This window comes from Aplidium turbinatum, chromosome 15, assembly GCF_918807975.1.
Source record: "Aplidium turbinatum chromosome 15, kaAplTurb1.1, whole genome shotgun sequence".
NCBI lineage: Eukaryota > Metazoa > Chordata > Ascidiacea > Aplousobranchia > Polyclinidae > Aplidium > Aplidium turbinatum.
The window spans coordinates 4124020-4151943 of NC_137486.1; the positions used below are offsets into that span (position 1 = coordinate 4124020).

General features: G+C 36.6%; 1 protein-coding gene and 1 pseudogene across 1 annotated transcript; one reads left to right on the forward strand and one right to left on the reverse strand.

The window, feature by feature from the left end:
• The first annotated feature begins 3160 nt into the window (after window positions 1–3160).
• On the forward strand, window positions 3161–15348 carry LOC145784814 (epoxide hydrolase 1-like). Its single transcript, XM_082596657.1, has 9 exons — window positions 3161–3443; window positions 3881–4091; window positions 4212–4383; window positions 4578–4707; window positions 7911–8116; window positions 9215–9296; window positions 9811–9957; window positions 11198–11390; window positions 12998–15348. Exons 1-9 carry the CDS (start codon window positions 3226–3228, stop codon window positions 13103–13105), a joined length of 1467 nt encoding a protein of 488 aa, XP_082452783.1. The 5' UTR covers window positions 3161–3225; the 3' UTR covers window positions 13106–15348.
• Window positions 15349–19493: 4145 nt separating this feature from the next.
• LOC145784708 (epoxide hydrolase 1-like) lies at window positions 19494–26461 on the reverse strand (annotated as a pseudogene).
• Between the last annotated feature and the right edge of the window lie 1463 nt (window positions 26462–27924).

The window sequence follows — 27924 nt, forward strand, 5'->3', positions numbered from 1 at the left end:
TGGAAACGGATTCATCTTTTCTGAGATTTTTGATCCGTTCGCGGAAACTGGTGATGGATCCAAAGCTGAAGAAGCGGAGATCTTCTTGTTTTGGAGCTGTCTAGCGACGGCTTCTGCAGGCTGAAAAACTTCACCTCTGCAGGTAATCGCAAAATAAAGCCGCAACGTGTGTGCTTATTTTACCAAGCTGAATAGGCTATCTTTGCACGTGCGTCTCCTTCCATTGCACTATCTATTGTCATGTCGGTCAGACATTGCAACAGGGGAGGGTAGCACTTAACAACACGAACGAGGGCAGAAGCACGAACGCACCAACGAGTAGTACACAAACCCAGAAAATTGCAGGCAACTTCATCGGAACCAAAAAACGACATGAATAAGATTTACGTTTAGACGATTCACGAATTACAACTGCCTTGAACAAAGTTTAAGGCATCGGCAATAAACCTCACCTCCTTTACAACGTCTTGCAAAATCAAATCGAGAGCATGATTACTGCAGTGAATGTATAACGATCCAAGGCATAATGCTTTAAGTTCGGCCGCACTCCGACATAACAACCAGATCTCTTGCTGTTCTATGCTGTAAGTGTAAAGTGAATATTGCAGAATGATGTGCAATAAACGATGGAACACCGTGTTAGTAGGGAGGGTGGCTGGAACCGCTACTGCGAGGTATAGTTCCCTGTGAATGACGACTCTTTATTTCGAATGATGAGCGCGATCACACGTAATAGGAACTCGATCGATTCATCGTAGCAATTATTGCTCGAATAATTTTCTGAAAATATGTTATGTACCTTAAATTATCAGAATTTTCTAGGGGGGGCTGAAGCAATTATCCAAAATTCCAGGGGGGGCTGAATTAGCTCTAGGGGGGGCTGAAGCCCCTTGAGCACCCCTACTTCCCGCGCCCTTGCATGTATAGGCCTACAGCTTTGCAAGAAAAGGAGCAGCTTTTTAGTTCACGCCGTTTTTAGCATTTTAACGGTAATGTGCACTGCGCAGCCTACTGTTTTAGTCATATTTCTTGCAAATAATTTAACAATTTCGTTAAGGCTGACCATTCCTTGTTGAAAAAAGTTAAGGCTTGACCTGGAGGTCGTGTCTGATTTGTCACATTTTGCAGATTTGTGCGATCATTGCTGTCTGACTGAAACTGTCTAAAAATTAGGTATTTTTTTCACTTTTGCTGACTGTTAAAAATATAAAATCATTTGTTGTCTTAAGGAAGCACTAGATATGAGAAAAAATAAGTTAAACGTTCAGTCAATCTGTTTTCTTGTTTTGTTTTTGGTAACTTTTGCTGCGTACTACTGTAATGATCTAAAAACATGTAAAAGATTCTTCAAGCGTAAATTTCTACTTGCTGGTGAAACGTGTCCTTTTTTCAGGCAATGGAAATATGGTAGGCCTAATCTATGGAGAGTGAGGGACTAAAGAATGGGCCCATGATGCAAGAAGGATCCACAGAGGACACAAAATAATGCGCATAAATCAACAAGTGAATGTTGTTGCACTGGATCCATTAATAAAATTACAAAAAAAGGTTATAAGAATAATTACGAAACAAAATTACTATGCTCACACTAATTTTTTATTTTTCAAAATGAACATCTTGAAACTAAAAGACATACATAACATTAAAATAAAAAAACATATGTACAAAGTTCATATGAATGAGTATCCGTCTACGTATTGTGATTTATTTACAAATGCTTCATCTATTCATCAGCATAACACAAGATATCAAACAGGCAACAATTATTTTATAAAGAGATCAAACACAGAATTTGGCAAGAAGTCCATGCAGGTATTGGGACCAATGCTCTGGTCAAAGGTTCCAAGCAGGCTAAAAAACTTATCATTTCATTGTTTCAAAAAAGAGATCAAAACGTTAATTTTACAAAGCTACAGTGCATCGTAAGTGATATGTTATGGAAACCAACTTGTCAGTTGCTTCGGAAACTTTATTATTCTTTGCTTGCTTCATGGAATTTTGTGTTTTGGCCTAGGCTACGTTATCATCAATATGTTTTTTTTTGTGCGTATGTTGTTGTTGAAGCGCGGGAACGTTTCAATTATTATTTTTCTCTTGTAAGCTTATTTTAAATGGCAAAATCGTAATTTCCGTAGGGTGGCAATTGACTAGTAGACCGTATGGTCGTCTCGTTGTCTCCCTGTCGGTATGGGAACTTGTGTAACTTTTGTACTGTGTATATTGCATATTTCAAACATGTACCTATGTTCCTGTTACTGACAAATAAAACATTGATTGATTGATTGATTGAATAAAAAATACTAGTAGACTAATAATTCCAGGTGAATATTGTTATTAAAAATAAAATAAAACTAGGCTAACATCTGAAGGCGATCATCGGAAGGCGCATTCTCTCACCTTGTGATGAAGAAACATGAGGTGCAGCAATCCATCAGACATTATGAACATGGCCAATCCAAATTGTTCTTTCTGGAATACCAGTGACGATTAACTTCAGCTAAAGACTGGTTATATAGCCTAGTAATGGTACTCACAAGAGAATAGTTTTATTTGCTCACAGGAGTTATTTTTTTATTAAACAAAGCAGTTTCCTCTCGTTATCAATCTTGACACTATTCTCTTTCTCTATGTAGGTATCATGGCTGATACAGCTCTCGATGTACAATGATGTTCCAGTTTGATCGATCTTGTGCGTCTTGCCAAATTTTAGTAGGGTTTTTGATCTGTGGTTGAAAATTCTGCAAAAATGTGAATCTTTGAGCTCCTCTTGACCGTTTTCCTATTATTTTACATATTTTGTTTTTTGGATGCAATTCAACAAAGAAAATTTTCTCACGGCTAAGCAGGACCTGTGGGACGGGTCCCCAGAAAGATTTTAAAAATGTTGGAGGCAATTTTTTTAATGAAATTTGTATATTTTTATGCTAAACGAAGAAATTTTCAATTAATTGAATGAGTAAATGACCTTCTTTGTTGAATGATTTTCCATTTTATCTGCGTCAAGGAATATGCACAAAAAGTTGATGCAATTTCGGAATAGTAATGAGGAATTGAGCTGTTAGGCATCTGGCAACACTGCATGGTAAATGGCAACACTGGCATTTCACCACAACAAACGCTTGCCTTCAAAGTTCACACTCAATGTCTTTGGAATTACGATTGCCAAAATTGTTCTAGTTTTGATTTGTTAGCGCAGTTTAAAACTATTTAGAAATCAATTTCAACATGATTATTTATATTGTTGCTGCTGTTGTTGCGATTATCGTCTTTATTAAATGGAAAGAGCAGAAATCGGATGATTTTGATGCTTTGCCCAAATACTTTGCGGATAAGAATTGGAGGGATGATGACAAACGTGTATTGGATCACAGTGTGAATAAGTTTATCATCAATATTTCTGATGATGAAGTAAAATACTTAAATCACAGGCTTGATCTGACCAGGTAAACACACAAAAATCAGATGTTTGTTTTTTCAAAACAATTTACAAAATGTAGGCTAATTCTACTCATTGTACTTATTTGGTACTTTGTATTTTTTTTCCTGCACGTTTTGTAATTTTTTTTTTTTTAAACGTTTTATAAACAAGCAATTTTAATTTTATAAATTGTTTAATTTATTTTAATGCTTGTTTAACAAGTGTTGTATTTGTTTTGTCATGGTAATAAAACACAATTTCAGTATTTTAAAAAAGTTAAAGTGCTTTTTGTGTTAATTAAATTAACATGATAGATTTTTGTCAATGATTCTCCCATTTAAAAATTTTAATCCAACATGATGCTACAATGTAGTAATAGCAAAATTTTAATATAGCCCAAATAAAATGCTGTGCAAAGTTCTCAATGCAGTGACAGTGCTAGATTTTATGTATATATTGAAGATTTCCTGTGGAAGCATTAAGAACTTCCAAACTTTACTATGGAGTACGGGAAGAGATGATGAGGAATCTAGTAGAGTACTGGAGAGAGGAATATTCGTGGAAAGATCAAGAAGAGATGATGAATTCTTTTTCCCACTTCAAGACCAACATCGAAGGATTAAACATCCACTTTATTCATGAAAAGCCAAAACAAGTGCCGAAAAGATTTGAGGTCATTATTTGAATCTTTTTTTTTGCAAGAAGCAATATGAATTTGAAGTGGCAACTTGAAAGCTGTTTGTAAATTAAACTAACTCTAACCAAATTGTTTCACTTTGTGTTTGTTTTGCAGCCAAAGGTTGTCTTGTTACTGCATGGATGGCCTGGAAGTTTTGTTGAATACCTTGAAACAATTAAAAGACTGACTGATCCAAGGACATACCGTGGGAATGAAACTGAAGTTTTCATAGCAGTTTGTCCATCGATACCTGGTTATGGGTTTTCGAACCATCCACAGAAAGAAGGTATATATAGATGGAAAGATTTAGATTTATTGTTTTGATTGTTTCATGTCTTTTGATATAATTGATTTCATTCAAATTGTGTGAGTTATCACAGGTGTTAAATATAGTTATCACCAAAGTATGAGTGGAAGTAACCCAAGCAAGTCATAAAAATTGTAATTGTTGTGTTGAGGGACAATGTTGCATTACTTCAGGCTTCAATGCTTACGAATGTGCGAGGGTATTCCATAAGTTGATGCTACGTCTTGGTTACAAGAAGTACTACGTTGCTGGTGGAGATTGGGGAGCTCTAATAAGCAGCGCGATCTCCTTGATGTATCCGAGGCAAGTGCCATTGATAAATATTATTGTGCTAGTTCTAAGCAAAGTAGTCTTTAATTCACAACATTGCTAAAGAAGTAAAATTGAATACCTTTGTTGAAGTTTTTTTTTTTAAATGATGTCTGATGATGAAAATTATTGATGATGTGTGTTTCATTTATGCATTGTAGGTATCTTAGGTATAGGTAGTAGGTATCTATGTGTTTCATTTTATGCATTTATGCATTGTTGAATCCATTGGTAGGCCTGCATGCATTCTGTGCTTTCATTTTAAGCAGTTTCAGTGTAGTTAAGAATATTGTACACATTTTAGAAGTGTTTTCTCAGGAAATGATTTGAATTTCAATTCCAGAAATGTAGTAGGATCTTGTGCAATTCTTGAAAGTGAGTTATGAGAAACGTCATTAAATAGAAAAATGGCAAGTATTAAGTGTACGAGATATAGAAGTATACTCGTACAGGAGATGCTCAAATAATGCAGTACCGGTATCTGAAGGCTGAAGTGAGGAATGAATTGTGAATGTAGAAGACGTAAGAGTGACATGATAGAGATGTTGAAAAGTATAATGGAATATGAAAATAATTGACACCATGAAGGAGTTTCGATATGTTGTTGAGATATAGTGACAGCATCCGCACCATGGATTGAATGCATGGTGAATGAGCAGAATTTGAACCATTTTCAAATGCACTTTATGGTTGAGTGTTATCTTACAGCTTGTAAGAAACTTTGTACAATGTACAGTTGTACACGGTATGTCATGTGCGAGAACTGAGAAGTATAATGTGTGATGAGGTTGCATGCTTGCCGATAGAAAGGATGAAATCATTCAAATACAGAGAACAGATGTAAGAATGATGTGTGGCAAACCCTTCTGGACAAAATTACTTTTACAATATGTTGAGAATGTTAATGATAATCTAATAGAGGGTTGTTTTGAAGTGGCTGGGACATCTTGAATGAATAGATGAGGCATCTTTGGTAAGAAAATTTGAAAAGAAATAGTGCTTAAAAATGCAAGAAAACAAAGATGTAAAAACTTGGGATAGAACATTAAAAGACGACGCGTAATAAATGAAATTTAGCAATTCTTCTTCAATTGCCTTGCCTGAACCAGGCATCGACGGCCTTGGATGAATAACATTGAACAACAATTTTGTGGTAATTTTTTTAAATAGATTCTATTTGAATAAGGCACTAAAGATGCTCTACACTAGTAGAGCGAAATGCATATGCCATAAATAGGGCTCTGCTGATTCTCCATCCATTTTTAATAAATAATACTGAATTGATATTTGATGGAGAATCGCCTGCTGCTTCGTAGTCAGGAGATCCCCTACCCTTAATGGAACTCAATAAATGTATTAACTTTAGATTATTTTTATGTTTTTTGGGGTGCTCATTTGAGCCATCTAAGAACATGCTAATCTAATTAACTGTACACTGCAAACTTCACTAGTCACTGCCGTCCTTGCCTTCAACAGCTGACCAGCTAATAAATAACAAAGGCTTAGCCACCAGCCCAACTCTCCAAGAAATGTGGCCTGTTGTAAACACAGACAATATTTTGACCAATCACATGTTAAAAATTTCCACATTGAAAGTTATAGGTTTCATCATCATCTACCTTCTACAGAAGATGAAAAGGAATAATAAGTGATGTAAGAAGGTTGTGTGAATGTGAGATATCGAACAGCACTTTAAAGAAAATTAAAATCTCAATTAGCTCACAATATTTTGCCTAATTTTCAAATATTAATAAAATCATTTTTTTGCGAATATCTTCTAAATCTAAACCATTGACACTAGACAATAACTAACACCAAATTCGGCATCAGGTACCCCAAAAACATATAGAAACACCAAATAAGACAGATAAACAAAAAATAGTTGTCTTTTGTAATTAGACCAACTGACCAAGTATTTCTATGATATGTTGTATGGATGATTGTTTCTGTCTTGTCGTTGAATTGTTTCAGATGAGTTTTTCTTTGTTTTCCAGGTGCCCGCTTTCCGAAAATTTACCCAGTTATAGAGAGATGCTCCACTTTTTGCTTTCTTATTACATGGCTGAGAAATTTATATTATCGTGTTTTAATATTTTTAAACAGAGATCTGGTTTGTTTCACTTGTTGTAAAACTTCTTTATTGGTCTTTTTTGCAAGCCAATTTAGAAATGAAAGAATTAATGATAGAGAAAAATAGCATCACTGCAAACAACCGGACGACCCTTATAATAATTCAAGACAGTGTCCACAAATGAACCTTCAACTGGAGGATTTTGCACGAACAATGCGGTCTAACCAATCGGTGTACTTACTTGCATATGTTTGGGTGTATTTATTTTAGTTTACACTTTACAATAAAGCGGTTGTACAATCACATTAAGTAAAATATTGGATGGTTGTTTGAATTATGGGCCAGTACATTTTCTTGATTAGGTTTTATGTTTTATGATTTTGTTCAGCGAAATGACTGATCTAATTATAACACGATTGTTTAATTATGCGAAATCTACTGCAATTAATGATTTGACAGTTGTATGATGAACGAATCTCCCTCGTGGCAATTTGTGGGCAGCTTCCATGTGACCAATGCTGTCGATGGAGACGTTTGCAAAGTTAATGAATAACTTTCGTTACAACTATAAACCAGCATCGTTTACAAAGCACGAAGGTAGTTTTCCGTCAAACCAACACCTTACTTACCATCTCACAGAATTTCAGCCACTATTATTGCTTTGTTGCAAGCACCAAATCCACACAACCCTGGCCCCTCGTCCTCAGCTAACGGGCCACTCACTCCCGGTGAAATATGTTTGTTTTCTGAAGCCATGTCTTGCCACTTTGGGGCATGGTATGCTTGATATTCAAAGTGTTCACGATCGTGCTTATTTTGTTACTCGCCAACACGTTGTTCACGTCTACCGTTATAAAATGCCAATAAAAGTGTTTTTTTTAAACAAAGATGATAAGACACAGTATTTTGTTGAGACTTACAGATACAACGTACCAGACAAATGGAAGTACCTAAATAAAGGCCATGCGGTCACCGAACAAATTGTAGTTTTTCATTGATGAGACCACTCCCTCCTGAAACCCGTTGTTATCACCTTCGATTCTTGCTTCACTCCATTACCGACCACATCACCAGTCTTTGATTATTTGTTGGAAAACGTCTTATCTTTGATTTTTTTATCTTTCAGTTACGTGAGCGGTTGCTACACCACGATGGGCGTATCATCTCCCCATGGCTTCGGGATTGTGAAAACGATTGTAGCGTCATACATTCCCTGGCTCTTTTACAGCAAGCAAGAAGTATTAAAGTTTCACCCCATCGGCCAAATGTTCAAGGAAATGATACAAGAGACCGGTTACATGCACATCCAGGCAACCAAACCTGACACTGTTGGTGAGCTTGTAATGCGTGTTGCTATCGTCGCACTGTAGCCTATGTGTTAATGGGGACCACTTCATACTTGCAATTCCATGCTTTCGTGATTATTTGTTCAGTTTTATGTTATTGCCAACACATTGTTAAGATAAGTGAGGCGGCAATGGAACCGGATTGATTATACTGTATAGTGTATGTATGTCACATAAAGGTTACTTTAAACTTCACGTTTTGTTTTAAAGTAGGCTTCTAACCGTTTCTTAAATTGTGAATTGAGGCCAATCTCATAGGCTTTGCTGTCTTGTTTTTTTTTTATATAAATAAAATCTACCACCCACCAGTTGTTAGTTTAGAAATTGTGCTGGTTTTGCAATATCAAACTTAGTTCTATGAGCTTGCAACAATCCATGTATGGATTATCTGGGACATTGCTTCTCCTAGCGAATTTGTGAAGACTACCAAAGAGTTTGTGAGCGCATTGAGTTATGCTAAACTTTCATCACTAAACTTTATAAACTTACTATAACTTGGGCAAATTTTGCAAAACCATTTTTTTTCAAAAGTTTAGGCTGTCCATGACCTTGATAATGATAATTTCTTGAAAGAGTTCTTGAGTACAAAATAGTTGGAAACTACTGATTTAGATAAATTAGCAGTTTGTTTTGCAAGGGAAACTATGAAGATAAAGTTTCTTAGTAGTTACATTTGCCTCATGTTTGTTCTTCCCATAGTGAATGTTGACAAGCTGCTAAAACACCCGGCGTGATGCGCCATCTTGCCATTTTACGAGCCAGTGTTTCTCACTGCAGTGCGTGATTGCCTAAAACTTGACGTCACAAGCGCATATGTTGTTACTATCTTGGTGAACATTTGATTAGTCACCTAGCCTACCTAAGTTGGTTTAAGTGTCCTGTGTATGCCTTGGATCATGACAGATTGGCAGTTTATTACTTTTCTTGCCTCTGCTATGTGACAAGTCATTCAAAACGTACGTTATATATATTCTTGTGTATGGGAACCAGTTGATTTGTGTCCGCTAACTTCTGCCATGGCATGAACCCACTCATGCGTGACCTGGTTTATTCAATTTTTACGTAATTTTTCATCCTCTGACAGGGTTTGGACTTTCAGACTCCCCAGTTGGTTTGGCCGCTTGTATTATAGAAAAGTTTTCCACATGGACCGACCTGCAAGCAAAGTAAGCGCTTAACTTTGCAGCTTATCGATTCAAACAGAGAAAAATTAATTTGTTAATTAGTTGCTTGGTTTTTTGTTATGCCATAATTTGCGTAAAATTTCTTAATTTGATTTGAGATCTATACTAATCGTAGATTTCCATCACGCATTGTAGCGGGTTTGAGAAAAAGTTTTCTCTGCCTATAAAACGTTGAATGGTAGTTTTATCAACTATTTCTGGAAACTTCCTTGGTTTCGTATTAATCGAAAAGAAATTATTAAAGTAATTTGGTGAACTTCCCATGCCTTCTTAGTATCATGTGACTAATTGTCTGACAACGTATAGGTTTGTCAAGTTGGTTGACCCTACAAGATCAAGAACCTTACCGCACATTTCATTTAACCTTTCTAACCGTATACACACCACGATAGTAGGCCATGTGATATCGCTTCTCAATATTTCCTACAATTACTTTGACTTGATCTTGATGGGGAGCTAAAACAAGATCATTTAATAACAACTCCTCCACATCCAGAGACTCCGACGACGGTCTCCTGAGCAAGCATTGGACCAGCGACCAGTTGCTAAACAACGTGATGATATACTGGTGGTCGGGCAACATAACACCATCCATGCGTTTCTATAGGGAGAACGTCACTCAAAAACTCAAAGTACTGCAACGGTATGGATAGATGTTATTTGTCTTAACTCAGGTTCAATAAGTTAATAAATAACTATGTATTCTCAATTCTCATACTCAAGACTTCAAAACGAATGATCCCGCATACAGACGCAGCGGTGCTAAGCTACCGTTGTTGTATTCGTTGCCGTCTCTAGCTAGGTCAATGCTCTGACTATGAACATTAAGATTATAAAGGCGAGGAAAATAATTTTCGTGTACAATTTTTAGCACGTTTTTGTCAAAGGCACATCTCTTGCTTTCGATTGGTGTCGAACTGACGGCCTTCCGATCGTTAGTCACATCTTATGTCTGTTTGCCAAAACCTTCCGTCACTTTTTGGTGTGTCTGAAAAACCCAGACAAAGAAGCCGACAAAACGGATTTTTTTAAAAATAGGTCTGGTGTTAATCAAAAAATAAAGAGCCCAAAATGTAGATACTAAACTCATGTTCAGCAAACAAACGTTTCGAAAACTATACTGTCTTCATCTTCAGTGTTATAAAGGTAAGCAATCCCTGATGCCGCATAGATTTAAATTGAATTGCGGCTGACGTCACAAAGACTCATCAACAAGCTATTATGAAAGTAAAAAACGTAATAGAAGTCAGGTTTTTTCATGAAATGATGCGTAACAGAAGTCAGTATTTTACGATAAGACTTTACGAAAAAACAAATTACAATTTACTGGATCAACGAAATGGGTTTGACAAGTCAGAATAAGTGCTATACGGTATATCAGTTCAACAATTAAATAAATATAATGGTGCAGATGCCAAGTTCAATTGCGGAGATTTTTCTTTGATGAATAACGTTTCCAGAATTTTCAATCTCCTTGAGTCCTCCCCTCTCCCTAGTATTTCAACTTCTTCAAAATTAATCTTGTGGTCTGCATTGGTGCGCAAATGGTTGCAACCTCAGATTCTTTTGAATTTTGATGATCCGGTTTGTCTTCTAAAATTCTTGTGTATAGATTCTTGTGCAATTCAATTTAAATCTATGCGGCATCAGGGATTGCTTACATTTATAACACTGAAGATGAAGACAGTATAGTTTTCGAAACGTTTGTTTGCTGAACATGAGTTTAGTATCTACATTTTGGGCTCTTTATTTTTTGATTAGATTAACCAGGCGTTCCAACCATTTTGCTCCTAGGTCTGGTGTTGTTTTTTGGACAAAACTCCTACAATATGTAAAAATCACCACGTCATATTTGAGGTCATTATTATACCCATCCTCCCTAGGATGAGAGTTCGTGTCCCGGCGGGTTTCGCCTGGTACCCGGACGAGTTCATGCCGACGTGCAAGAGCTGGATCAAACAGAAGTACGCCAACCTTGTGCACTTCACATACATGAAGATTGGAGGCCACTTCAATGCTTACCAATGTCCTGACGATTTTACCGATGATTTCAAACTTTTTGTACGAACTGTTGGGGTAAGTTTTTATAGCGTGGAAATAATTAACCCACCAGTTTAATATTTCAATGATTTGCAATACTTGTTTTTGCTCGGGAAAGTTTCGTGCTTAAGTTTAACTTAGCCCAACAGAGATTTGTGCATTGGTACCGCTCAACTGCCTCGTCTGTACCTCAAGCTATAGTTGCTTCAGTGCTGCTTGTAAGCCTATTGCTCGGCATGCGAGCCGCTCATCCACAAACCTTGAAGAGTCTTGTCTCGTCTTTACGCCGTTTCAACGTCTCTTTGTGTAGTGATCTAGTGTATGAAGACTTCTTTTTGAAAAAATCATCAGCTGACAATTTCTTACTTCGTGAAACTTCATACAGCCATTGGAATTATTTTTGTGGAGCTTAATTAGATATCTTTGCGCTATACTGTTAACATTTGCACAGGGATATCTAAAACAGGGGGATGCGAAGGCTCGCAGCGATTTCTTTTTTCTCACGACATTAGAAGGGCGGACGGCGTTTTCAGGGAGTCCGCGAAAGTTTCCGAATTTGCAGCATGATTAATAAATTACGACATTAAAAGATTAGTTATACTTTATTTGTGTATTTACAATGATTTTCAAACTGTACCGTGGACGCAACGCAGTGGTGCGTCGTTTGAAATATCAAAAGGCGTTGCACAAAAGTTCGCCTTCCTAACTAAAAAAATTTCATACAAAACATTAAAATCTTTTCATAAAGCTGTGAATGTTCAACTTAATTCTTTTGAGACAGCAGGTTGTTGATCAATGCTTAATTTAGATATGGAAACGTTAGTCTGTAGCCTGTCAGTGTCAGCACTCACGGTTTTTCCATGGCTGTGATTACAACGAAAGATTGGTTACAAATGAAAAAAGAGAGAAATTCTTTGTAAAGGTCGCAAAAACATTATTCATTTGCGATAAAATTTGCAGAAAAGCATTAAATCAGCATCAGCATATAGAATACAGATTTTTGATCCTGTGTGCCGACATATAGCTCATAACATAACTTCGTCAATGTCATCAATCGTCATAAGCGCGTCGCGAGTTCAGCAGATTCTTCCAAGTGTGTCGTTTCAAAACTTATGAAAAAAGGAGACGCGATATGCTATAAACTTTTTTAGGGATCCGCGACGCTTCGAGGGCACCAGAAGGGATCCACCAAGACAAAAAGGTTAAGAACCACTGCCTTATAGGCTGAGCGAATCGCGTTCGGACAAGCAGGGCTCCTTCAAAAAACTTGGCAGTTGATTGCAATTCATCGTTAGAGCCTGGGAAGGAGCCCAAATTGCTCTACAAGCAAACAAATACGCCAACGGTTGAGCCCTGCAGTCATGTACAAAAACAGTGGAGCTGTAGAAGCTCTATTTTCAGACGTAATAACAACCTTCGCATCCTTCTGTTTTAGATACCTGCATTGCCATCTTGACTGCTTACAAATTGCAGTGTTATGATAGTGGATCGCTTGAGTCTTCGTGGCTTGTTTGCGGTTGATGCAGTATTTGTAACTTGTTTCGCATTCTACTACTAGGTCTATATCAACATTCTACTGTTGCAATGAAGCTCAGCTGTATCTGGGAATTAATTACAAACAGATATTATGTGTTTTGGCTCAGGACACAGAACGAAGCCAGACAGCTTACGAAAGCGACGAGGTTCGAGAAATCAAATCTTCACAACTTGACCGCTTTGAGATCGAAGGGTCGAAGCTAAGATGGAAGTGATCACGTGATGGTACGGTTGAATGACTCCATCAGTTAAGGAAGACAAAATTGTCGTTTTGTCAAAATTGTCCTTTCAGAGATTTCTATGCTTAATTTTCGCTCGATTTTTTTCTATTGTAGAATAAATCAAAGCAGTAATTTTGGATAAAACGCCCAGTACAAAACAATATGCTTTGTTTCCTTCGCTAGGCTGTTGTCTTGTGCACTCTTTGTTTTACCGGACGTGTGTCACTGCTTCCTATTTGAAATTAACTTTTATTCTAAATTCCAGATATCCTAGATTTTTCAAATTTTCTCGGTCATTTTGCTTATTAACGTCTTTTTTTTTTCAGCCTAGTTTCTCTGGGTTCCCTAATGCAATATCCTTGCTATAATGCGACCAGTCTACTCACGCAGATTACAAAAAGTAGCAACCTTTGTTAATACTGTAATAATGTTATGGTATAGTTATTGTCGCTCTACAAACTGCTATTATGATCTTTAAGCGACAGCGCTCTGAATTTTAAAACATGATAGCGATGTCACCTCATCGGTACCTGCTTATCGTCAACCACTCGGCCACTGAACTGGTCTAACGTCTGTTCGTAAGCGACGTCTACCGTTATTACCGATGCACGTTGAGTGGCGTAGCGGTTCAGTGGCTTGATGCGGCATTCCACTGGCCTGTGTTCAAAACTCGGTGCTGGCACAGGAAGCTTTCACACGTTTATCCGACCTACGTGAGCAATCAAGGACAAGATGGTGCGCCATTATTTGGAACAATAAACCTGCTCATTCAGCGGCACCTAATGGGATAATTCACAGACAACACTTTAACACAAACGGCAACTTCACTCTGTCAATCTTGGTACGGTACAAAGCTTTTACATTTTTGTTGAATTGTGAATTCCTTGTCCGCGTATTAGGCTATAAGTGAAGTTGTTGGAAATTGAAACCAGTCCAAGGATAGTTTTTGTCATTACGTACTTTCATTGTTCATCCTAAACGAGCCTTTGGACTTCATTCATATTCCTGTTACTCCGTTCGCGTTTCTTTGGTTAAATACTCTATAGTGCCAATTACTATTATTTATAGACCGGTATTTGTTTTTTATCATCCCTGACTTAAAGTGAGTTTTGATATTAAACATTTTAAGTTAGGGTTAGGATCCATGAATTTCAGTCGTTGTTGCTTTTTACCCAGTTCGACAAGGGACTCTGATTTTGAACCTGGTCATTCAGTTCAAAAACTATCAGGGTTGCCAAGTTTTTTATTTATTTAATGAATACTCCGAAAACGAAAATTTTAAAAGATGTTTATAATGATCGCTTTATCGACGTAACTTTATATCAAAGCACGCTTGATATCTGCAGACATAACTTCCCTGGGTATAATTGGATTTCCGCAAGATAATGATGTTGTTTTTGCATATTTGTTTTGTCATTGTTTCGTGCCGTCAAGTTGTAACTATTTTATGAGTCGTGCAAGGCCTGGTGCGTTGCGCTTGAAATGGCTTTGCCCGTGGTAGGATTTTTTGTGGGGTTTTCTTTTCCTGCCTTGCCCTTTGCTATGACCTGGACGCATCAAGATGTGTTTCCCTCACTATCATCACCACTCTTGATAACGCACCATGGCCGATCTTCATAGCAAGTGTCTATTTAGTATTTATACAAATCAATATGGGCTAATAAAGCTATTGCGTAAATATAAGTTGTTTTTTATTTTTGTTTGTAACATTTTCTTTTTTTCCCTTTCTATCTTAAATTTTTGTGAAGGTGTTGCGACCGTGCCAAATTTCTTTCAACTAAATAACTTACTTCGGTCTCATGCACGTTTTAACGTTCGCGTTTTGCCGCTTCTACCCTTTTCTCGACCTTTGCTATGTTGACGTGTATTGTTTTTGCTGTGATGGTCAGAAATAAAAACGACTGAACTGAACATGCTTAAATGCAACATTGACAATTACCATAGGCTCCGGTATGTTCAGTTCAGCAGGTGATAGCCCTATTCATAAGCATGAGAGAAATCAAGGACTATAATCGAAGGGCGCCATACCGAAATAGACGTGCATTTAAGTGTTCTGCCAAAGAAATGGCCACATGCTCTTTAGCGGTGTCGAACCGGCGTCCTACTGAACGCCGAACCTGGACTCATTTTACTTTGTTTTTATTTCTGACCATCGCAATGAAAAACGATATATGGTGGATGACATTGATATGACTGGCTGATGATGATGATGAACTAGTACCGGAACAACAAATTATGTTGAAAGGAAAAACAGATCTACTAATGGTAGAAGAGCGTTTGTGGCCGCTTCATCATTAGCCTACAAGGTACTGTAGTTCCTATTAGGATATATATTACTTTATTGCAGACGAAAAATTTCCACAGCAAACGCACAAAAACGACAAGCCCGACAGTTAAAATACAGTATTTAGTGAGCACGCTAAAGGGCCTGCTGTTAATGCTGAAGTTTTCACTGTGACTTGCAGTCATGTAGTGTTGTAGTTTGGGAACAATAAACTTTGTTAGGCTAGCAGCTACACGTAAAAATCCAAAACATTGGGATGTAGGTTATCTATCGATGTGTTTGAAAAAAGGAATCCAACGCAACCAAAGGCCTCCATGTTTTTAACGACATCAAGGGGACGCAATTAGGCCTATGCCGCAAAGAAAAAGCCGCAAGAGTTACAGCTATCTATCGATGAGATAGGAAAAAGGAATCCAACGGCTAGTTTCTCGGCAAGATAGCTTCACATCTCTCAAATCGGGATTTTGTCCACTTCTATTGGCCCTGCGTTAGAGTTATTGATTACAACATAATTTTTAATCTCACCAAAATAGGCTCATTTCATGGACATAGCATAGGACACATTCGTGCTTTTTTAAATTGAACCATATGCCAATCTTAAAAGACATTGAAATGTTTTGGTTGGTTTAGTTTTTGAATCTTTATCCTCCGACTGATAAAGCCTCTAATAGGTTTCCTGGCAGTTTCGCTTAGCCTTCTTGTAGAAACTTTGAACGATACGCAGAGCGAGTTTCAGATAGATAGGCCTAAGCTTATTAAAATGTTGTTTTTGATCAATTATAGGGGTGTGCACTTGAGCAACGCACGTTAAGGACTGCTCTCCATTCAGCTGCATCTTATGGATGGAATAATTCCCCAGCAATAACACTTCGACAATCGGAAACTTCACTCTGTCAATCTCGGTGACCGGGCTTACGTCAGTGATTCAAAGCCTCCAGAAGTGCGAAACTGCCAAAATTAAGCTCTGCAAGAAGCTTTCCCAGTTCTAGAATAAAAATTCAATCAATTACTCCATCCACTCAGTGGCGTAACAACGCAATGTACCGCCCTTGGATTTTTGCACGAAATGCCGCCCCTCTTAACACCGTCGTAAATCTGATTAAAATTCCACAAAAAAATAATTGAGAAATACATTGCTGTCTTTATCTTCTCCAGAATGAGATCTTTTTACCAAGAAGCTCGGTTAAGGGAACGTTCAAATATTACGTAACGCTTTTTTTTCCAAATTTTTGACCCCCCCTCCTCCCCCATGTAACGCCAACGTAACGCTTTTTTCAATTCCCTCCCTCCCCCATGTAGGCCTAACGCTTTTTCACTACGAATTCAGCACAAAAAACTACCATTCCGTACTCGAAAGCGTTACGTAACGTTTTGCTTGAACCCCCTCCCCCCGATTTGACGCTAACGTAATGTTTTGCATAAACCCCCCCCCCTCCCCCTCGAAGGCGTTACGTAATATTTGAACGTTCCCTAATTCATTTTGGATAGCTGGTGAAAGGTACGTTGTCATGCCCTTTTTATAAAGTGGGGTAAACCTAAAAGTTTGTTTGTAAATAACTGTAGGCTACTGTAATTTTCAAGGAGTTTTAAGAGAATTTCCTTGGTTCCTTGAATTAGAATCTTCCCAATGACCACGAAAAGGAAGATTTTGTACACTGAGAAACTTTACGACTGCAATGACGCTCTGCAAGATTTCTCTCCATCAATTTTTTTTCATTGTTTATAAGAATTTACATTTCTTTGTCAATTGTTAGATGAACCTGAAGACTCAGTGCGAACTCATTCCATTTATCAAATTGTGAACTTTTGAATTTTCATGACGTGAAATGCTCGGATTAAGACGCCAAAAATTTACAAAGGTTTGAATACAAATGAAGAATTATCATGTCTCGATTACAATAACCTGCAACAGAAACAATATAATCCTGAGTGGCTATTGGAATATAGCAACCATGATCTGAGAACTTCATCACCATTCTTTAGCGTCTTATAAAGCCATTTCGTACTCAAAAAGCTTAAGGATTCTTTCTCTTTGTCTTCTTCTTTAATTTCTTTAATCGCTGGCTTGAATGGTCCTTCTTTATTCCGAAACCTTTCGGGCCCTAATTTGATCATCTCAACTCTCATGTTTTGAGTTAATATTTCTGGCCAAGTAGCCACATTCCACATTGTTATGAGAATAATAGATAGCATCTATTTTATCTTTATCTGAAAGTGTTTCATTCATAGGCTGACTTCTTCCAATGATCACATAGTTATTGTTTTGCTCGAGATACACTTCTTCTTACATCTCAACTTGAGGTAGCGATTTACTGTGACTGCTAACTTCTGTTTTTTTAGCAGAGGCAACTTTAACGAACTTCAAAATGACTCCTTCATTCTATTTTAGTTCCTCTTCTCTAGCTTTCTTTTTCATTCTAAAAAAAAGCTCAACTTTCTTTTACTCTTTTCATAGGCAAAAATTAACTGAAACCTTGCTCTGGAATCTGCAGCACATTATAGTTAAAAACAATAACCATAATTGCAAATTTTTTGAGTTAAGCTAAGTGATCTATTTCAGACCTGAAACTTTAAACCTTTCACAAACTTAACCTATCATCACACATGAAGATGGAGGAATCTCGTCTATCTACCACAGACAGATGGTAAAGGTGGCATAGTTGTCTCGATGACATCACGATTCCTTCCTGTCCCCTCGCGAAAGTGAAATAAAATGAAAACTAGTCTAAACTTAACTACCAAAGCGAAATTGATTGAACAATGCTTTAGCTTACAAGTTAAAGTTGTTAATTAGTTATTGATTTAGAAGAGGCATAACTTATGTAATTTTTTAGCTTCACTTAGATCAGTGTTAACTTAGGTCGTTTAAGTCTGAGGCTGTCTGAGAATTAATTAATGTGGCTGTCTTTGTTCGTTTAAAACGTCATCACATTTTGCCGCCCTCCAGCAACGTGCTGCCTCTGGATTTATGCACAAGATCCAATGGGTAGCTACGCCACTGCATCCACCAGGTTCCACTGAATGGAGAGCAGTCCTGAAACGCGTTGCTCAAGTGCAGAACCCAAGAGCCGAACCAGCGCCGCTTGACCTTGAGCCGGCGCTCAACAACTGAGCTAACGATACAACAATTATTATTAGGGCCATTTTTATTTTGACCTAAAAAAAATTTTTTTTTACTTTATTTTTATCAAATTTTGACTTAATTTGGGCTAACGAAATTGCTTATTTGTAGAGGCCACAGTTCTTCCTTGAATTGATACCAGTTACCCAAACATAATATTTTGTCGATTTCAGGTCCAAACATAATATGTTCAATAAAAGCAGCTTGTTCAATGAAAGTTTGCTTTGATTGCGATGCTTGTTGTCGCTCCAATCTAGCTTGGTGGCGTTTACTTTTCCTGTGGCTTTCAACAAAATACTTTTTATCGCACTTCACTATAAACTCGCAAAAATTGCATCTTAAATCACCCCCGGTAGTTGCATTAATTTCATCAGAAAAATCTCGACAAATCTGTCTAACTTTTGCTGAAGACGATTTTAGCTTGCTTAGACATTTTGTATAACAGAATGTCAGTAAGCTATTCTTAAAATCCAAACTGTTGATCTTCGAAAAGACCACGGACGTTTGTGAAAAGGAAGTTGGAAGAAGAAGAATTATTTAAATACATAGCAATGAATAAACCATGGACAATTTGCGATAAAAGTTAATTCGGGTTCAAGTGGGCATTCCTGCTTTTATGGGTTAGGCTACTATGGTTTAATTGTGTCGCAGTTCCTGATTTACAATGCTTCTACGAGGATTTTGACAAAAATAGCTCTCGAGAAACACAAAAAGTTTGTCAAAAGCGATAATTTGACAAATTTTGACTTTATTCAAAAGTTTGACTTAATGCAAAATTTTGACTTTACTTTGACATATAAACTTCTTAAAAACAGTCCTATAGGTGCTGAAAACAACTTTATTCTTTGATTCGTGGACAGACGAGTAAAATTTTGACTTTATTGACTTTTGCGGGCCCTAATTATTATTTGTTAAAGCTAATATATTTATAGGGTTAAAATGAAATAGGCTATAAAGATAACGTTTTGTTACTAAACTTACCGTTTCCCAACAGTTCGTACAAACAATTTAAGATCATCGGTAAAATCGTCAGGACATTGGTAAGCATTGAAGTGGCCTCCAATCTTCATGTATGTGAAGTGCACAAGATTGGGATATTTAGTTTTCACCCAACTCTTGCACGTTGGCAGGAATTCATGCGGATACCAGGCAAATCCTGCAGGTACATGGACTTTCAATCTGAAAATGGTAGCTACAGTATTACAAAAATCTGTAGCCTATTGATTGTATAAATCAGTATAAAAGCAAGTGTCGGTAATTTTTTTTATGTAGCCTTGCCTAGCGTGAAAAGCTTCTACAAGTAGGCTATGCGAAACTGCCAGGAATAATCTTTTTAGGCTTTGTCAGACCGAAGGATTCAAAACCAGACCAAACCATTTAAGATCGCCGGATTTCGAAACATTTGTAGCCTATAATGTAAAGCAGTTCCTACAAATGAGAAGTCTACTATTCAATAAATCCTCACGTTTGTAAGACATGAAGAAGCTTTGACGAAACGTTTTCTTTGTAGAAACGCATGGATGGTGTTATGTTGCCAGACCACCAGTATACCATCACGTTGTTAAGCAACTGGTCGTTGGTCCAGTGCTTGCTCAGGAGACCGTCGTCCGAATTGCTGAACATGATAAGAATTATTGATAATGATATCTTAACTCTGGGTTATTTCCAATTCAGTTCAGAATGCAATGACATGTCAAGCAGTTTTGGTCTAATTGAAGTGGAAGCAAGTGGTCCCATCAAACCGTAGCAATTTTAGACTGATAAAAAGATATTTAGCACTAATAAACAACAGTCAGTTTAGCCAAAGTGTGGCCGACAACAGTCCAGTTATACTGGAAACGGCTTTACTACTTCCATAAACAACAGAAGGTAGGATACAGTGTGAGAAAAATTTACGAATTCCGATACAAGTTGTGTTTCCATTGTCTTTATCGTCCTGAATAGCCTACTTTCAACTCTTTCAACGCTCATTGTATGTAAATTTGTAACAGTAGATATTTAGTGAACTCTTAAACTGACGACATCCAAAGTGGCTCTCTGTGACCTTTGTGCATTTGCAGTTTGTGTATTATTTCGTTGTTTTGTTTTGGATATGGACAACTTTGTCTGACGCAAATAAATAATAATAATAGCAAAAAATATGTCGCCAGTGAAGCTACCTCAGTTTAAATGGAGCAACACAAATGGCATTTAAAATTGTTCAAAATGTGGAAGCTTTCATATTTCTACGTCCATATTCATTTCCACAGCCCTCTCAACAGGTGGATTTTATATTCCCCCTTTTGCTTACGTCACTGCCATAGGAGGATTTCCTTAAACTATTAGCAGCGGTAAAGACAAAAGGATACTTAACGTCACAATCATACGAACAAGTAATTACAGACTACAAACGGAAGCGCGTGCGTCTAGCCAATATTACGATCATGATTACGATTCGAAAGAGATAAAATTAGAACAATTTGTTATGTTTTTGCACGTAGCTTTAATTTTCACACGTTCTTGCTTTTCGGTTCCACTTTGTTAAAACGAAAATCACGTTTTTCAACAGAAAGCCGATACGACATGGAAGATGGAAAAGCTTATTCATCAATTTCAAAGAGACTGCTCTATTCTCATCATTCCTGATTGTTGCTCCACTTTCTACAAACAAGTTTAGCTTGTAGCTTGAGCTCTCAAAGGGACTGAACTTCAGAAACTCCTTGATCACACCGCGCGCGGTGACGGTTGACAAACAACAATGAGATGTTGTATCTTTTTACAAAAAGTCGTGATAAAAAGATGCAACCTCAAATGCAACAAACAATCTTCCCTGGTAGGAAAGCATCCCCGGTGTCATCTAACTTATTTGTCTTGGATTGGGGTTATTTTGAAAGCACGTTTAGTCTTGCGAATGCTAAGGTTTGTATAGCAATTAGAAAGATATTTAGGGGAGACTGGGGTAAAGTGTGCAATGGGGTAAGATGAGCAACCCCTGTTTTTGGAACAACGAGTCGGCGAAATTTTTTTATTTTTATTCCAGATATATCACTCATAATGCCACTTCATTCAATGTATTTGTTATGTCCACTCAGAATTGCATTTTACAATGGCACGCAATTATATTGTTTTTGTCGAAAATTCGAAAAAAAAAATTTTTGCTAAAAACTGAATAACTTTATTGTTACACTATGTAAATCAAATCTGTTTTTTTGTATTGGTAAGTATAAAGTGTGAGGATATTCAATAAAACGTTCAGGTTGGTTAGTCTTGTAGTTTTTTAAATATTTGTAATTTTGTCACAAAAATCAGGATGGGGTAAAATGTGCAATGCTAGTTGAAGTATCTTGGAGCAGTTGCTCAACTTACTCCAAAAGAAATAGCCTTAGCTTATTTAAGGTTTGAACTGTTGAATTTGTGTCGTTTTAGGTTCGTATTGGATGAAAAAGCAGTGCTGTGTTGCAAAGCATAATGCCTCGCAATTATACAAACAAACTGACAGGGGAATGCTTCAACTTAATCGAATTGCTCAACTTACCCCAGGTCATTGCTCAATTTACCCCATACAATTTATGCCGGGGTAAGTTGAGCAACACGCAAATAAGCTTTAATAAAAAAAAACATAAAAATCGCAAGGTGATAAAACTCAATCTAAAATGTAGCTGATTCACTAGTGCTTCAAGTTCACCCTTTTAAGTTTTTCCAAAACAAGCCGTTCTTTTGTTAAAGCGACTTAAGCAAAAAGGTGCTCATCTTACCCCACCCTCCCCTAATAAATCAACCAGTCTCCTCAAGAAGTCAATTAAGAAAAGATTCCAAACTAGCAGACTAATGTTAGACCATGTAGATTGTAGGCTATCGCTAGGCCCACGTATTAAATGAAACTTACTCAGCTTCCACATTTGTCCAACTCGAGAACTTCTCTATGACGTAAGCAGCAAGGCCCACAGGAGAATCGGACAGCGCGAAACCTTGCCATTAAAAACAAAATCATGAAAAAAAAAACGTTAAAAGAGCTTGATTTTAACTTGCAATATACCATAGGCTACAACCGACCTCGAGAATCCTTGAAACCCAACAGATAGCTAATGCTAATGAAGTATACTGATGAAGTAATTGGTGAAGCAATGATATTACTAATGATTATAAGGCCATTTTTATTTTGACCTAAAAAAATTTTTTTTTGACTTCATTTTTATCAAATTTTGACTTTATTTTGACCTAACGAAATTGCTTATTTGTAGAGGGCACAGTTCTTCCTTGAATTGATATCAGTTATCCAAACATAATATTTTGTCGATTTCAGACCCAAACGTGATATTTTGTCGAAACGTCAAGGTGTTTTAAGGATTATAAAAAGTGCGTCGTGTTTTTTGGTGGTTGGAAAATCTCCACAAATCTGTCTAACTTTTGCTGAAGACGATTTAGCTTGCTTAGGCATTTTTGTATTACAGAATGTCAGTAGGCTATTCCAAAATCCAAACTGTTGATCTTCGAAAAGACCATGTTTGTGAAGAGAAAGTGTTTTATAAAAATTATTTAAATACGTAACAATGAATAAACAATGGACAATTTGCGATAAAAGTTACTGCTGATCCGTAGGCATTGTGACATATTTCCTGCTTTTATGGATTAATATGGTTTAATTGTGTCGCAGTTCCTGATTTACAATGCTTCCACGAGGATTTAAAAAAAATTACTCTCAAGAAACACAAAAAGTTTGTCAAAAGCCATAATTTGACAAATTTTGACTTTATTGCAAATTTTGACTTTATTTTGACACATAAACTTCTTAGAAACAGTCCCCTAGGTGCTGAAAACAACTTTATTCTTTGATTTGTGGATAGACGAGGTCCTTAAAAAAATTTGACTTTATTGATTTTTGCAGGCCCTACAGTAATGAAGTAGTTGGCTTATGAAGTATACTTTACCTAATCAGTACTTTTTCCTACATAAAATTTATGAGAGAAAGCAACAAAGCGATTTTCATCTGCATGAAGCCTCTTGTAAATTTCCGTTGAAATCAGACATGTGATGTTCGAGTAAGCCAATTGAAACCTACCACGCGAGGGAAAAAGTGAAAGACTAATGCTTGAAATCATTGAAGATGTAAACAGTTGTGAAAACTTTATAGGTTATTATTATTATCAGACCGGGTTAAGCCAAATGTTTTTTAACAATGTCAAAAATTATATTAAGTTCATTTCGTCCGCCTTACCAATTGTATCAGGCTTTGTAGTTTGTGTGTGGAAGTATCCACTCTTCAAGAGAAGGCTTTTAAATAACTGGCTGAGTGGATAAAGCCGTTTAGTTTCTAGCCTGTTGTAAAAAATCCAGGGTACGTAATTGGCTATTATGGCTTTAACTATTCCAAATCGTTGAGGCACAGCACCGGATATGGTGGTGTAGCATCCCTCCACAAAACTGCAGTAAGAAATATAAACGTAAGCCAGTTGCCTGTCCAAAAATTATTGTTTTGTTTATCATGATTTGAAGTCATAATCTTGTTTCTTGTTTCTATTGTCGATGTATTAATGGCTTACAATCAAGCATCAAAAAAACAACCAAGTTGTACCAAGATGGTGATTAAAGTGTAGAGCAATGATCAATACAGTTGTTTAAAAACAGGCCGCAGTTTTGAACAATTTGCCATACTTTAGTGTTTCATTTTATTAATTGTTAGTAAACAGTCCCAATGTAAAGACAGATATTATTCTAATAGTTAGCCTACCTCGGATACATCAAAGAGATCGCGCTGCTTATTATAGAGCTCCCCAATCTCCACCAGCAACGTAGTACTTTTTGTAACCAAGACGTAGCATCAACTTGTGGAATACCCTCGCACATTCGTAAGCATTGAAGCCTGAATTATTGCAATATTTTGTATTCCTAAAATTTCTTGTCTTGTTTGTAATATACAGATTGGTTGTCAGTTATCACACTGACCTTCTTTCAGTGGATGGTCCGAAAACCCATAACCAGGTATCGATGGACAAACTGCTATGAAAACTTCAGTTTCATTCCCACGGTATGTCCTTGGATCAGTCAGTCTTTTAATTGTTTCAAGGTATTCAACAAAACTTCCAGGCCATCCATGCAGTAACAAGACAACTTTAGGCTGAAAGTTGAGATGGCAATCGTGAATGCATCTCAAAACCCAAAAATATCGTTAACCTTGTATTTTAAACATCTAACCATCATCACAAAATGAGAGAATATATTCCACCGGTGGGATTTTTTCCATTTTTCATTATAATTATGCTCGTCTTAGTTTCATGTTAAATCTATCACCATGACGACAAAATAATCAAACGCAGTTTTGAAATATTTTGCTTCTAATAATTGGTTGTTTGGTTTGAGTTTTTAACCTCGGACTGAAAAAGTTTCCTTGAGAGCTCAACATTAGCAGTTTCACATACTTGTAGAGGTTGTTGACGCGGGGTCGATAACCGAGATTGGCAGAGTGATACATCCGATTGTTGAAGTCTTGTTGCCGGAAAATTATTCAATTCACTAGGTGCCGCTGAATGGAAAGCAGTCCTTAGAATATGTTGCTCAAGCGCATACCCCGAGAGTCGAACCAGCGCAGCGTGATCCTAAAGGTTTCTTCATGCGCAAAGTCTGCATAGAAACACGTGTTTTTTGTGAAGGGTTTGCTTCGTTTCGACCAAAAAATTGTTTTATACATAGCCACAAACTATAGTTGGTAGCTAGCTCAACTAAATCGAAATTTTATAATGATTTGATCATAATATTTTAGACTTGACTACACTACAAAGGACGTGTTTCAGATGAATTGCATCTATGAAGAGAATGGCTTTGAGCTATTCTTGTCTGAAACATAAATTCTTACTCTTTGTATTGGAGTAAATATTTTTAGAATTTGTACGATAGTGTAATTGACTCTCAAACTTGAACCAGACCAAGTTTTCGTTTGACATGGATGACTTAAGCTACTGTACCTTTAGTTCTGTTGGCACTTGCTTTGGCTTTTCATGAATAAAGTGGATGTTTAATCCTTCGATGTTGGTTTTGAAGTGGGAAAAGGAATTCATCATCTCTTCTTGATGTCTCCATGAATATTCCTCTCTCCAGTACTCCACTAGATTCCTCATCATCTCTTCCCGTACTCCATAGTGAAACTTGGATGATGCTAATGCTTTCACCGGGTATCTGAAAGGAGCATTCGTTTGGCTTGTATTTTAAAACGAAACAAGATAAGGAATTTTCCTTCGACACAAGACGAAATATTTAAATAATTTGTAATATTTTTGTTTCGAACGGACCAAGTAGAAACGAAATAAAACGAAATTCTTTACTAAGAAAAACTTATTTCGATACTGAAACAAACGAAAATAAGACAAGAAATTTCATCTCGAAACGAAATATAGGCCATTGTAATGTATTTGTTTTGAAGAACTCTGATAGCTACTGCATGTGCACCAAAAGGCTCAACGACTTTTAAAATGATCAAGGCTAGACTGCAGACTTATGAGTTAATTCTTTTTCGTAAGCTTATCTCATTGTATATCCCAGCCTTGCAGCTTGCCCACTGCTATAGTTGAAGAGTCCATTTGATCAGCTTTCAGTTTTTATTGTTCTACATAATCGCAATCGAACAGAAAAGTGTGTTTTAAAACATAACAAAAATCATGATAGAGGAAGCAGGTGCAGCCCATGCGATGTATACGCAATACCTATACCAACTCTCTGCCAAAGCTATATACGTAACAGTAACGCAAAATGTGCAGTTTAAATCTTTGCCCTGGCTATTCACAATCAGCTAAATATACCTTGTTTGATCAAGTTTGTAGTTTAAATACTTGAGGTCATTTTCCGAAACATTGATTGTGAACTCAATTATGTCCTCATCCAAGCAGTATTTATCACCATCGTTGATCCAATTCTTGTCAAGAAAATATTCAGATAATAGGTCAGTTTCATGTGTGGCCTGTTTCTTCCATTTCATGAAGATGAAAATTGCAAAAACTGCGACGATGAAGTAGAACAACATTCCAAACTAAATCTAATAGATTACAAACTTGCAAGAGTTGGATTTAAAACAATATACTTAAAATAGAATCTTAAGGCAAACAAATAATTGTTGAGAAATTTAATCAAATCGATCCAAGGTGGTTCTCTGTGACCTTTGTGCATTTGAAGTTTGTGAATTATTTCGTTGTTTTATTTTGAATATGGACAGCTTTGTCTGACGCAAATAAATAATAAAAATTTTTTTTTTCTGCGAGTCATTTACACCGACTCAGAACGACCCTTTCAAATATCTTCGATGCAAGCTTGCATGAGTATATTTAGAGCCTTGTTTAAGAAAAGAAGAAGGCTATGGTTAAAATTTATTTGTTTAGAAAAGCTTTTTCATCGAAGTTTTTCACAAACTAAAAAGGGTCAGTGTCATAGCAGGCTGCTTGCTTCTCCCCGGCACGCTTGCTTCTCCCCGGCACGCTTGCTAAAGAAGCACACCTGAAGTTGGATGAAGTGATTCTGATATCAGTATTCACTACCAGTTACAATGTTGTATAAAGAATAAACAAACCACCATTGTGAGAAAATAAGTAGCGCTGACAAAAATACAGATAGATTTACCTTTCATTTATTGGGCTATTGGGCTTGAAAGGGCTTTCTTGTTTTTGTTTAAGATAACCTGAATGGAGAATACATTTCATCTCTTCGGTGACAGGTTGTTTTTCCAAAACTATGTTTTCGAAAGAAACATTTCAACCTGATTTATTTCCATCTTCCATTTCCAGATGTATTTTTTGCTTTGTAATTTTATGCTAACAAAATCAAATTTTACAAACTCTTCATTATTTTTGTGCTTTCAGTAATTCTCAAGCAAATCAGCTTTTGTGCCGCAGACAGCAACCGGTCATTTCTCTAAAATGAAAAATTGCCACAATATATTCCTATTTCGAATAGATTTCGATGGAAGTATCCAGACAGCAAATTTCGTCATCTTGAATGTTCAATCTTTTTTTTTTATTAAAATATTTTGCACAAAAGCATTTTTCGGGTCATTTCAAAACGAAACGCTTAAACATTTTAGAAATCAAACAATGTTCTCAAATCTAATTTGAATCTGAATAGTTATTTGAATGTTCTTTCAACAAGTTAACATTTATTCCAAACTTACGAGTGTTTATGCAAAATTAAGTATTTCGAAACCTTTTAGATGCAGCATATGGTTTTGAAGAACAATTCCTTTTCTTTCATTTAATTATAATTTTGAATTACTTCTCTCAATGAAATTATTTGCTTTTTTGTTACAAACTGACTCGTCTTGTGTATAGTGCTAGTGGGCTACAATTTCTTTTTTTTTTAAAGAATTCTGGTTTTACTTCGTCCACTATTTCATTGTACTCAATCAAACCATCTCAAAATCTTGCACTTCGGGATGACCGCTTTTGCCTTCAC

Coding starts and splice junctions, on each gene's coding strand:
- LOC145784814 (XM_082596657.1), top strand. CDS start 3,226: ATGATTATTTATATTGTTGCTGCTGTTGTTGCGATTATCGTCTTTATT. Junction 4,384..4,577: donor GAACCATCCACAGAAAGAAG/GTATATATAGAT, acceptor GCATTACTTCAG/GCTTCAATGCTTACGAATGT. Junction 11,391..12,997: donor TTTTTGTACGAACTGTTGGG/GTAAGTTTTTAT, acceptor GTTTTGGCTCAG/GACACAGAACGAAGCCAGAC.